General features: G+C 61.6%; 1 protein-coding gene across 2 annotated transcripts; it reads right to left on the reverse strand.

Moving 5' to 3' along the window:
• Positions 1 to 396: 396 nt before the first annotated feature.
• C1QA (complement C1q A chain) lies at positions 397 to 7,824 on the reverse strand. 2 transcript variants are annotated; one of them, XM_006121714.5, is made up of 3 exons: positions 7,673 to 7,824; positions 4,660 to 4,829; positions 397 to 4,134 (listed from the first exon to the last, which is right to left on the reverse strand). In XM_006121714.5, the coding sequence occupies exons 2-3, from the start codon at positions 4,820 to 4,822 to the stop codon at positions 3,569 to 3,571; spliced, it is 729 nt and encodes a 242-aa protein (XP_006121776.2). In that variant the 5' UTR covers positions 4,823 to 4,829; positions 7,673 to 7,824; the 3' UTR covers positions 397 to 3,568. The 2 variants fall into 2 exon arrangements, with proteins under 2 accessions (XP_006121776.2, XP_075762243.2); XM_075906128.2 differs by lacking the exon at positions 7,673 to 7,824 and adding an exon at positions 6,681 to 6,983.
• Positions 7,825 to 13,009: the final 5,185 nt, after the last annotated feature.

Consider the following 13,009-nt stretch of genomic DNA (forward strand, 5'->3'; position numbering starts at 1 on the left):
GTACGGCCATTCTTCTGTTATATTCTAACACTCCGCAGAGGATCTGGGGGCGGAGTGCGGGTGGGGCCGTGCCTAGGTGGCCCTCCCCTGCCTAGGCTGCCTACACCCATGTGCAGCATGAAGTGGTCCTGGGGCTGACAGGGCTCCCCAGGGTCATTCTGGCCCCAACAGTGCTGGGACGGGGGCTGGAGCCAAAGGCAGCCCCTGAGAAGGCTGGGGAATTCAGATCCCACGGGGGTCTTTCCCGGGAGACGCCAGCCCATTGTGCTTGGGCCTGGGTTATGCCTGGCCCCGAGGGGGCGGGCACTGAAATTGTGGCTGGGGAAGGGGCCCAGGAGAGGGCTGGTTTGCAGGAAGCTGAGAGAGTGAGAAAGAAAATGGAGCCACGTGCGGGAGTGAGCGACAAAGGAGCCTTTATTGGGCTGTGCCGATTGGAAGGGTGGGAAAGGCCGGGGTGGCCTGCAGCCGGCTCTGGGTTTGCAGTGGTTAGTCTGGCGCAAGCTGCAACCTCTCCCCACTTCCTACCAAGGACTGAAGGGGCCACAGGGGATGACACCGGTGACAAGTGGCCTCCGTCAGCTGGGGGTGAGAACGGGCCGGGGAGGGAGATCTGAGCCTTGCAGGAGTACGGTGTGTGGGCTGGCCGGGCTGGGGGCAGTGCTGAATGGCAGCCTCTGGCCGGGATGGGCGGGACGCTGCCTGGGGTGGAGTCAGCCAGGCACCGAGCAGCCAGCAGCTCAGCAAACAAAGCCTGTACCATCCTGCCCCAGCATTGCCCCCGGGCCACTTGCCACTAATACCCAGGGCCCAGGTATCTCTCTCAAGGCCTCAGGCCAGGCCAGGGCACCTTAAAGGGATGCGGGATCAGGATAGGGTGCGGCTGGACGGGGTGTGCGGCAGGACGGGTGTGCGGCAGGACGGGATGGGTGTGCGGCAGGACGGGTGTGTGGCAGGACGGGTGTGCGGCAGGACGGGTGTGTGGCAGGACAGGTGTGCAGCAGGACGGGACGGGGGAGAGGCCAGCTTTGGCAGTTTACGGAATAGTGTCTCAGGCCCATGCCCTTGCCTGGGGCAGAGGAGGAGACACCCACGTAGGAGCTGGGAGGGAGGCCTGGGCTTTGAGTGACCCAAAGAGCAGGTCCCCAGGGCACAGGGGGATTCCCAGCCTGTTTGGCATAATGGGCGTGCGCCTGCCCCACAGTGCCCAGAAGCAGCCCATGAAGGGACAGGCTGCCCGGGACTGGATTAAGGCCTGAGTTTGATCCCATCAAACTCACGGGAGCGTTACTGGAGCGGGGGCCGTGGAATGACTGGAGGTGTTTGTACGTGGGCAGGGCCGTGGAGACGGTGGCATTTGTAAGCGGGCAGGGCCATGGAGACGGTGGCATTTGTAAGCGGGCAGGGCCGTGGAGACGGTGGCATTTGTAAGCGGGCAGGGCCATGGAGACGGTGGCATTTGTAAGCGGGCAGGGCCGTGGAGACGGTGGCATTTGTAAGCGGGCAGGGCCGTGGAGACGGTGGCATTTGTAAGCGGGCAGGGCCATGGAGACGGTGGCATTTGTAAGCGGGCAGGGCCATGGAGACGGTGGCATTTGTAAGCGGGCAGGGCCGTGGAGGCGGTGGCATTTGTAAGCCGTCAGGGCGGTGGAGACGGTGGCATTTGTAAGCGGGCAGGGCCATGGAGACGGTGGCATTTGTAAGCGGGCAGGGCCGTGGAGACGGTGGCATTTGTAAGCGGGCAGGGCCGTGGAGACGGTGGCATTTGTAAGCGGGCAGGGCCGTGGAGGCGGTGGCATTTGTAAGCGGGCAGGGCCGTGGAGCGACAGCGTTTGTACGTGGGCAGGGCCATGGAGGCGGTGGCATTTGTAAGCGGGCAGGGCCGTGGAGCGACAGCGTTCGTACGCGGGCAGGGCCGTGGAGACGGTGACATTTGTAAGCGGGCAGGGCCGTGGAGGCGGTGGCATTTGTAAGCGGGCAGGGCCGTGGAGGCGGTGGCATTTGTAAGCGGGCAGGGCCGTGGAGCGGCAGCGTTCATATGCGGGCAGGGCCGTGGAGGCGGTGGCATTTGTAAGCGGGAAGGGCCGTGGAGACGGTGGCATTTGTAAGCGGGCAGGGCCGTGGAGGCGGTGGCATTTGTAAGCGGGCAGGGCCGTGGAGCGGCAGCGTTCATATGCGGGCAGGGCCGTGGAGGCGGTGGCATTTGTAAGCGGGCAGGGCCGTGGAGGCGGTGGCATTTGTAAGCGGGCAGGGCCGTGGAGCGACAGCGTTTGTACGTGGGCAGGGCCGTGGAGCGACAGCGTTCGTACGCGGGCAGGGCCGTGGAGGCGGTGGCATTTGTAAGCGGGCAGGGCCGTGGAGACGGTGGCATTTGTAAGCGGGCAGGGCCGTGGAGACGGTGGCATTTGTAAGCGGGCAGGGCCGTGGAGCGGCAGCGTTCATACGCGGGCAGGGCCGTGGAGACGGTGGCATTTGTAAGCGGGCAGGGCCGTGGAGACGGTGGCATTTGTAAGCGGGCAGGGCCATGGAGGCGGTGGTATTTGTAAGCGGGCAGGGCCGTGGAGCGGCAGTGTTCGTACGCGGGCAGGGCCGTGGAGACGGTGGCATTTGTAAGCGGGCAGGGCCGTGGAGACGGTGGCATTTGTAAGCGGGCAGGGTCGTGGAGCGGCAGCGTTCGTACGCGGGCAGGGCCGTGGAGACGGTGGCATTTGTAAGCGGGCAGGGCCGTGGAGGCGGTGGCATTTGTAAGCGGGCAGGGCCGTGGAGCGGCAGCGTTCGTACGCGGGCAGGGCCGTGGAGGCGGTGGCATTTGTAAGCGGGCAGGGCCATGGAGGCGGTGGCATTTGTAAGCGGGCAGGGCCATGGAGGCGGTGGTATTTGTAAGCGGGCAGGGCCGTGGAGCGGCAGCGTTCGTACGCGGGCAGGGCCGTGGAGACGGTGGCATTTGTAAGCGGGCAGGGCCGTGGAGGCGGTGGCATTTGTAAGCGGGCAGGGCCGTGGAGCGACAGCGTTCGTACGTGGGCAGGGCCATGGAGGTGGTGACATTTGTAAGCGGGCAGGGCCGTGGAGGCGGTGGCATTTGTAAGCGGGCAGGGCCGTGGAGCGGCAGCGTTCGTACGCGGGCAGGGCCGTGGAGGCGGTGGCATTTGTAAGCGGGCAGGGCCGTGGAGGCGGTGGCATTTGTAAGCGGGCAGGGCCGTGGAGGCGGTGGCATTTGTAAGCGGGCAGGGCCGTGGAGCGGTAGCGTTCGTACGTGGGCAGGGCCGTGGAGGTGGTGACATTTGTAAGCGGGCAGGGCCGTGGAGCGGTAGCGTTCGTACGTGGGCAGGGCCGTGGAGGTGGTGACATTTGTAAGCGGGCAGGGCCGTGGAGGCGGTGGCATTGTAAGCGGGCAGGGCCGTGGAGGCGGTGGCATTGTAAGCGGGCAGGGCCGTGGCGGTGGGGCATGCGGAGCAGCGGCGTGAGCAGAGCCTGGGTCTGTACGCACAGCCGGCCCACCGCAGTCAGCACACAAAGCGGCGGCTTCCTCCCTGCCGTGCTGGCACCCGGAAGCGACCGACTTGGGGCCTCACTAGCCCTCCGGGAAGAGCAGGAAGCCGCTGAAGACGCTGTCGGCCTCTGTGCCACTGTACACGTTGTTGCCGGTGGCGGGGTCGCTCTCGATCCAGACCGTGTCGCCCTGGACCAGGCTGAGCACGCTGCTCCCGGAGTTCACCTGCAGGAGGCCCCGGCTGTTGCTGTCGCAGAAGCCCAGCGTCCGGTTCCCAGAGTGCAGCAGGTGGAGGCAGAGGTTCCCGCTGGAGACCACCTGGAAGGCGAAGTAGTAGAGGCCGGGCTCCCGGCAGGTGAACTTGCCCGTGGTCGTGCTGTAGGAGGTGCTGGCGTTGGTGATGAGGTTGTCAAACACCAGGATGTTCCCGCCACGGGGCGGGTTCTTCCGGGAGACCGAGAAGGCAGGACGGGGCTGGTCCTTGACATTGCCAGCCTGGCCTTTGCCTCCCTTCTTCCCTGGCTGCCCGGGGAGCCCGGGGGGGCCATCTGGCCCTCGGAAGCCCTGGTTCCCTGGCATGCCAGGAGCCCCGGGTTCCCCCTCATCACCCTTGGGTCCCTGGATCCCGGTCCTTCTCCCTGGCGCCCCTGGAAGAGAAGAGCAGGCCTCAGCTCAGGGAGCCTGCCCCCACCCCTGCTGCCGGCTGACACCAGCCGCATCCCCCCAGGACCACCAGCCCCCCAGCACGTGACCGGCTCCCTCTGCTCTGCTGAGCCAGCCTGGCCGCTGCCCAGACCCCACCCCTCTGCCAAGGCAGCTGCCACGGAGCCCAGGCCAGAGAGTTCCTGCCGCAGCCCAGCCTGAGCAGGAAACCGTGGGGCAGCTCCAGGGCCTCGGGCCAGTGCTCATGCCAGGGGGCACTCTGGGAAGGGACCAGGCAGGGCTCCCTGGGCTAGGGCCCACGGGTCTCACTGCAAGGAGAGGCCTGGTCAGACGGCCACATACAGGTCATGTGACATGGCCTCCTGCCAGCTGGCAACTGGACTGAGCCCACACCCCAGGGTGCGGGGCTCTGGGCACCCAGCAGGGCTGGGCTGGAGCCGATGCCCTGGAGACGATGCCCAGCACCCTCCAGCGCTCCCTGCGGGCCCAGCTCCCCTCTCCCACTGTACCTGGCTCGCCCCTGTCCCCTTTCTGCCCTGGCCTCCCGTTGAGCCCCAGCACTCCGGGGTAGCCGTCTTTGCCGTCTGGAGCGCGGCACACGTCCTGCTGAGGGGCCACTGTGCCCAGGATCACCGTCAGGGCGCCGGCTGCCAGCCAGAATCCACCTGCCATGCTGATGCTGCAAGCACAGGAGCCCCACGTGTGAGCCATGGACGGGACATCCCACACGGCCCTCCTGCTGGGGAGTCAGCCCCAGCAGAACAGGACAAGGGCCACTGCCCTCCCGACCCCTGCTGGGATGGGGAAGGGGCCATCGCCTGACTATACGCACATACACATGCACCCATGCACACAGAAGCATACGCACACACACTCATGGACACATGCACCCATGCACACTCATCCACGCGCACACACGCACACACATATATACACACTCATGGACACGTGCACCCATGCACACTCATCCACGCGCACACACGCACACACATATACACACTCATGGACACGTGCACCCATGCACACTCATCCACGTGCACACACGCACACACACATATACACACTCATGGACACGTGCACCCATGCACACTCATCCACGCGCGCACACATATACACACTCGTGGTCACATGCACCCATGCACACTCATCCACGCGCACACACATATACACACTCATGGACACGTGCACCCATGCACACTCATCCACGCGCACACACATATACACACTCATGGACATGTGCACCCATGCACACTCATCCACGCGCACACACGCACACACACAATACACACTCATGGACACGTGCACCCATGCACACTCATCCACGCGCGCACACGCGCACACACATATACACACTCATGGACATGTGCACCCATGCACACTCATCCACGCGCACACACGCGCACACACATATACACACTCATGGACACGTGCACCCATGCACACTCATCCACGCGCACACACGCACACACACATATACACACTCATGGACACGTGCACCCATGCACACTCATCCACGCGCACACACATATACACACTCATGGACATGTGCACCCATGCACACTCATCCACACGCACACACTCACACACACATATACACACTCATGGACACGTGCACCCATGCACACTCATCCACGCACACACACATATACACACTCATGGACATGTGCACCCATGCACACTCATCCACGCGCACACACGCACACACACATATACACACTCATGGACACGTGCACCCATGCACACTCATCCACGCGCGCACACGCGCACACACATATACACACTCATGGACACGTGCACCCATGCACACTCATCCACACGCACACACGCGCACACACATATACACACTCATGGACACGTGCACCCATGCACACTCATCCACACGCACACACGCGCACACACATATACACACTCATGGACACGTGCGCCCATGCACACTCATCCACGCGCACACACACGCACACACATACACACACATGGACACGTGCGCCCATGCACACTCATCCACGTGCACACACGCACACACACATGGACACGTGCACTCATATCCACGCACACACACGCACACATGTGCATGCGCACGCTCTCTCTCTGTCTCTCTCAGGTGCCCCAACTTTTTACCTGGACGATGCTGATATTTGCGGCTTTGGCTTACATCGGTACCTCTGACCCCCACCGCATGACCCTTGGGGGGGGTGGCTGGTGCCCCTCAGTCCCACACTCACACGAGCAGGGTGGGGGCGCCCACTGACTCATCCACACTCAAGGTCCCCTCACAGACTCACCCCCACGCACAGACAGCCCCGTACACAGCAGCAGGGTGACAAGAGCCACGTTCCCCCTTCCCCGGCTGCTGTCCCTCTGCCTTGCGTGGGATTCACCAAGGGCCCAGTTTCCAAGTATCCCCGGCATCTGTCTGAATAATGTTTGTTTTCCTGTGGCACTGGGGAGACAGCCGTTCTCCTGGCCTAGTGCACTGGTGATGGGGACAGGGAATGGGGAGCAGAAGGAGGAAGCAGCCGGCTGGCCTTACCTCCGGGGCCGTGAGCGGGGCCGGGGCTGCCTCCTAGCCGACAGAGAGCTGGAGAGGGACCGTCGCAGCTCTGGACGGAGCCAAGTGTCAAAACCCTTCCCTGCCCCAAGGGGCCGTTCTAGGAGCTCGGGGGAGGCGCTGGGAGGGGCTGGTTCGGGGCAGGGGGTGTCTCTGCTGGGCTGTGCCTTAGGAACACCAGTCCTGTGGAGTTTGATGTCCCTGGCGTTGTGCTTGGTTATGGGGAGTTCCAAGTGCATGCTGGGAGCCCACAAACCCTACCTGAAAGGCTGGACCGTTACCCAGGGGTTCACTAGACATCAGCAGCAACCAAGGGGTGAGCAGCCCCCAGACTGACCAGCCAGACTCCAGACTCCCCACTGCTCACAGGCACCTGCCAGCCCACCGCACTGCACCAGCCACGCAAGCCCAGCGGGCGACGTCCTGGGTGGATCATCTCTCCTCACGCGCCCGCCCACCTCCCCCAGAGCCCGACAAGGCTGGAGCCTCTCGGACAAGCTCAGGGGGCCATCAGCACCAGGACCCATCCTGGCCAGAGCCACCTCCCACACTCAGAGCCCGCTCCCACCCGGTGACAGCTGGTTCTGGGGTGTGCCCAGAGCCAGGAGCGACCAGCTCGGCCACAGAGCCCAGCGCAGGACCTGGCTCCTGCCCAGGGACCTCCTGGTCTGCAGCCTGCCAGAAGAGCCCGCTCTCCAGCACTGCGAGACTGGCCCTGGGACCAGCCCCTTGGGGTGCCAGGCAGCAGCCAGGCAAGAGGCACAGTTGTGGGCTGAGAGCAAAGGGGGATGGGACACGCCGGAGAGGGCAAGCAGGGCCCGAGGGGCTCCCCCTCCCCGGCCGCCCCAGAGGAGCAGGCAGACAGGCGAGGGGGCAGAGAGCCAGTGGGAGTGCAGAGGAGCCCGAATGCAGACGCCAGGGAGCCTGACGGGAGCCCCCCAGACAGGCTGCCAGCACAAAGACGGGGAACTTACCTCTCCCCGAGGCGGGCCCAGGGTCGTCTGGCCTCAGCGGCAGACGGCAGCAGGGAGGGAGCAGGGGCTGCTGGTTCTGTCCAGTCAGCAGTGGGAACCGCTGCGTAGTTTCACTTCCCCGCCTGGTTCCTCTTTTGCCCCTTGCCCCATGCCCCATGCCGGGGCTCTGCAGCCGCAGGAGTGTCCTAGTCAGCAAAAGTGACTGCAGCTAGGGCCCTGCCTCCTGCTCAGGGCCTCCACCGCCCCCAGCAGCCCCGACACTGGGGCACAAAGCCCTGGCCAGGGCCCTCCAATGTTTTAGCGCCTGAGGCGGGGAGCTCAAATGTTGCCCCAAGGCCCCTCGCTTGGGCCAGAACTTTGAAAAGTCTCGATTCTGCCTCCTTCATGGTCTCCTCCTCTCCTGGGACTGCTCTGCTACCTACATCTGCACCAGCAGCAGACACAGTGTGCTACACTCTGGGTCCTAGTGCCCCCCCCCATGGTCTGGCACCTGAGGTGGCTGCCTCAGTTTACCTCATGGTAAGGCTGGCCCTGGCCCTTCGAGGCTCAGGCGCGTGAAGCCGGTGGGCGTAGGGGTGATGCAGCATGTGGCTTGTGGGGCATGAATGCGGCAGGGCGGGGGCTCACTGTGTGTCCCACTAGAACTCGGACTCCGTTCAGCAGGAATCCTGCATGGGTGGGGGCAGGGTGTTCTCAGGGGCAAATCCTATGAACTGGATTTGAATCCAAGCAAATGGTGAACTAATCCAGGGGGTTGTTCTGAGCTGGGTGCAATGCTGCCTGGGTGGTTAAAACCTCACAGGGATGGGTAGGTGTGAACCCACCCTTCAATTCCCACAACTGTCAGGAGGGGTTCACCATACCCCCGCCCTCCTGCCCCAGCTAAGGAGTTTGGACTGAATGGCCAGAGGGCTGTCCAGGGGTGTGGGTGTGGGTGTGGGTGTTTGTGCATGTGTATCCGTGTGCATGTCCATGTATCTGTGTGTGTGTGTATCCATGTGTGTGTCCATATGTCCGTGTGTTTGTGAGTCTGTGTCCATGTGTGTGTCTGCATGTCTGTGTGAGTGTCCGTGTGGCCAACTTCTCTAGCCAAAAACTGGCACCTATCTGCACCTGCAGTCTCCCTGCCATATCACCCCCGGCCTCTTCTTATCCCAATCCCATTCCCATCTGGCCCTGTTCCCACTGCTCCAGCCCCTCCCTTCTAACCCTGTTCTGCCCCCTCCCCATTGACCCCCATCCTGTCCCCTCCAGCCCCTCCCCACTGCACTTTTCCTCCCTCGCTTTGAGTCTATGCCCTGTTGCTGGGTGTGTCCGTGAGCCTCGGCACTTAAGAACAATTCTTGGCTGCCTGCCACATGGGTGGCCCAGCTGCAGGGGCCCTCTCCTCGTCCGCTTCCACCTCTTCTTCAAGCGTCTGTCCCCAAGGTGAGTCCTGTGTCACTGGCCCTGTGCCAGGGGACGTACCCACAGGGCCCTTGGCTGTGGATATGGGGTCCCCACCCGGGGCTGCGCCCAGCTCTATAAAACTGGCAGGGCTTGGGTGCAGCACCAGACCGGCTGTTTGCCTCCTTCGCTTTCTGGTTCACTGGCCGGAGCCCCTCCTCTTGGGTCTGCACTGCGGGGCACCTTGCCCCGCCCCCTGCACACCCGGCTCCAGCCATGAGCGGGCGAGTCCCTGTTCCTATGGGCCACTCGCAGCTGGGTTGCTCTGATGCTTCGCCCCACCCCGACAGGATCCCAACGCTCTGGGGAGCTCCCAGCGCCTTGAGTGGCAGCCACCGCCATGCTGAGCCCGCCAGCAGGCAAAGGTTCCCGGGGCTTGTGGGGGAGGGGGGCTTTTCTGTTTACCAGTTTGTGGGGCTGCCGAGCAGCGGAGTTCGACACGCTGGCCAGAGTGGCTAATCGGGCATTGTGGGAAACACCCTGGAGGAGCCCCCCTGCCGTACATCCAGCATGACTGGCCACAGCAGAGGGAGGGGGAGACAAAAGGCCTTGTGGAGGGGGACTTTTTTGTCACCGAAACTGGGCATTTTTCACGACTTTTGTCACATTGCAATGGGGAAGCTCACCAGCCGGCGGTGGCCAAAAAGGGGGTTTGGGTGACAAACCTTGGCAAGATAGACAAGCTGTCATGTTGCTGGATAGTGAGGGGAGCAGCCAGATCACTGATGCACCCATTGGTGGGGGTGTTGGCCCCAAAAATGGTATAGAAGGGGCCATGTGAGGTATTGAATAGAAGCTTATTATCTGATAATCCTATGTACACTGTTCATGTGTTTGTATAATGTCTGTGTGTGCAATTATTAGCATGTACTTGTATGGACACTGAAGATTTCCCTGCATGTGGTTAAGCATTGGGCAGGGCCAGGCCTGTGGACATGCTAATTACCGAGGCCCTGTGGGACAATGGCTCTCAATGGGCTATGGACACACCTAAAGAATGGGGGCTGTCACCTGAGAGCAGCCAGCAGGGAACACAGAGATTGGCCTCTGGCCAGGTGACCGGCTACATACTAGAAGAGGCCAGGAAGGAGGTATAAAGAGGCCATGTGGTCGATGCCATTTTGTTCTCAGCTCACCACTTCATCCCAGAGGCAGCAGTGCAGGGATCGAAGAGCCCGGAAGACCTGTGAACCCATCCTGATGATAGGATGTGCAACAAGAACTTTTAAACCAGCAGCTGTAACATCTCTGCTAGAGCCTGCATCGAGGACTGGGAGATTCGGTGCATGTAATGTACTATTCTTTAACAACCTTACTCTGAGGCTTTTCTTTCTTGTGATAATAAACCTTTAGATATAGATTCTAAAGGATTGGCCCAGCGTGATTTGTGGGTAAGGTCCAGAGGGTAAATTGACCAGGGATCTGTGGCTGGTTTCTTGGAACTGGACAGGACTTGTTCGGGGTAGGTGGGATTGGGTGCTAGGACCCCCCACCTGTGTATAGGCCCGGGGCCATCTGGGGCACGGATATTGCTGGGGTGTCGGAGGGGTTTTGCTTGTGAGGCTTCAGGCAGGCAGCTGAAGCGCTCTGTGGGACTGGTGTGTGGCCTGTTTGGAGAGGTCGCCAGTCGGGGGCTGTAAGGAGCCCCGGATTTGAGCAATTCGCCCTGAGCGGACGCCCTCAGCTGTGCCCAGACACGGCCCGGTCCGTCACACAAGCCCTGAGATAAAAGCATTCTCACAGAGCACGCCCTCCTCCTCAGCGTCTGCACGGCGGGCTCCGAGGAGGTGGCCAGGATGCCAACCTTGGGAGCTCACCCAGTGCCTCAGGAACTGAAGACACGCAAAGGGAACCTGGGCTGCCGTCTGGTAGCATGCTCTGGGGGCCGTGCGGACAAAGTGGGTCTGGGGCACATGGTGAACTTGGGCTTGGGCACACAGGACATGGTGAGCAGGGCAGATCCTGTCCTGGCTCAGTACCTGGCAATGAACGCTAGGAAGCGATGGTCTGTTTTCAGAGCTGAGACAGGGCCTCACTGGGGCAGTGTCCACAAACGAGCTGAAAAGCGGGGTCAGAGGGGGGTGGCAGAGTTTGCAGATGACACAGCATCGAGTCTGAGCTGAGTGCGGAGTGTTACGAAGGGATCTCACTAAATGGAGTGACCGGGCAACAAAAGCCACAAGGGCAGATGAAGTTCAGTGTAGCAAAGTGCAAAGTGATGCAGGTCGGAACCCATGCGTGCAAAGGGGGGGGGGGAGCTCAATTAGCTGTTACCACTCAAGAAACTGATGGGGAATCATGGTGGGCAGTTGTCTGAAGACATCTGTTCTGTGGACAGCTGCAGCCAACGGCGCCTGTCTAATGCATGGGACACCTGCCCCCTGCTTAGCATGATGGTTCATCACCCCTTTGCCACATGCACCCTATGCAGGAGTGTAGAGTCCTCCTTCCCTGCGCCTTACAGGCCCGACCCCTCACTCCCAGCCCGGACTCAGCCCCACATAAATGGTGAGACCCATGGGCGCAGCCATGACGGGGGGGAGGGCCTGCCCCAGTGACACACCCTCTGCCTTACCGCAGGCACACTGCAGGGCAGAGTTCAAGCCCCAGTCCCAGGCTGAATGACCCTGGGATGCCATTTGTCCCAATTCCCCATGCTGCTGCTCCAAACCCACCAAGGCTCCAGGGCCACCCCACCCCCTTCCCATCCTGAGACTCCACCCTGCTCTTCCCCCAAGACACGGGCCAGGCCATGGTAAGAGTAGGGTTTCCAGGTGTCTGGTTTTGAACCGGATGTTCCGGTATTTGAGCTTTCTGTCCTGGAAACAAAGGGTATGTCTACACTTGCAGCCTATTTTGGAATAGGGCCGAAAATGGAGGCATTCGGAATTGCAAAGCAAGCCCGGGATTTAAATATCCCGCGCTTGATTTGCATCTTCCCGGACGGGCGCCATTTTTTGAAATTTACAAGCCTGGAATAACTGCCCACATCTACTCGCGGCAGCGAAATGGGCATTTGAAATAAAGCCCTATTTCGAACAACCTGTTATTCCAATGAGGTTTAACAGGTAGTTCGAAATAGGGCTTTATTTCAAATGCCCGTTTCGCTGCCGCGTGTAGATGCAGGCAGTTATTCCGGGCTTGTAAATTTCAAAAAATGGCGCCCAGCCGGGAAGATGCAAATCAAGCGCGGGATATTTAAATCCCGGGCTTGCTTTGCAATTCCGAATGCCTCCATTTTCAGCCCTATTCTGAAATAGGCTGCAAGTGTAGACATACCCAAACTGAGACAATAGAACTGGGGGGATTTTCTAACTCAGCTGGGATGCAGATTGTGAGGGAATGGCGAGTGTGTCCAGCAGTTTTGTTGAAACCATCTGGCAACCCTAGGTAAGAGCCAGGCCACTGTGAGGAGCCTCCTGCCTTCCACCTGCCCAGGGAGCAGGGACTCAGGCACTTCTGCCCCTGCCTGTACAGCATCTGCCCTTCCTCCCAGACGCAGCTCCAGCCAAGGCTCAGGAGACAACCAGGCTGTGAGCTGGGACCCCCCGGCGGCTCCATCAGCACGCCAGCCTTCCTGCCACAGAACGGCTGTGTCACAGGGACCTGCAACATCAGCCTCTGCCCGTGGGAGCCGGAGGCTGAGCAGGCAGCCCAGGAAGCCAGCTGGCCAGCAAGACAGGAGGTTCAAGCCACAGCCCGCAAGGCACCAGACGCAAGGGGTGAACGGGGCCCAGTGCATTGCACCAGCCCCTATAGCCCAGAGCCCACCCGCCCCCTGGGAGCCTGGGGCCAGGCTACTGAAGAGCCCAGAAGACCCCGGCATGGCAGAGCGGGACCAGGGACAGAAGGAGCAAATCTTGACCTGGGTGAGACCTGGCAGAAGCCAGG

The sequence above is a fragment of the Pelodiscus sinensis genome, chromosome 24 (assembly GCF_052426305.1).
Source record: "Pelodiscus sinensis isolate ZL-2025 chromosome 24, ASM5242630v1, whole genome shotgun sequence".
In the NCBI taxonomy this organism is placed as follows: domain Eukaryota; kingdom Metazoa; phylum Chordata; order Testudines; family Trionychidae; genus Pelodiscus; species Pelodiscus sinensis.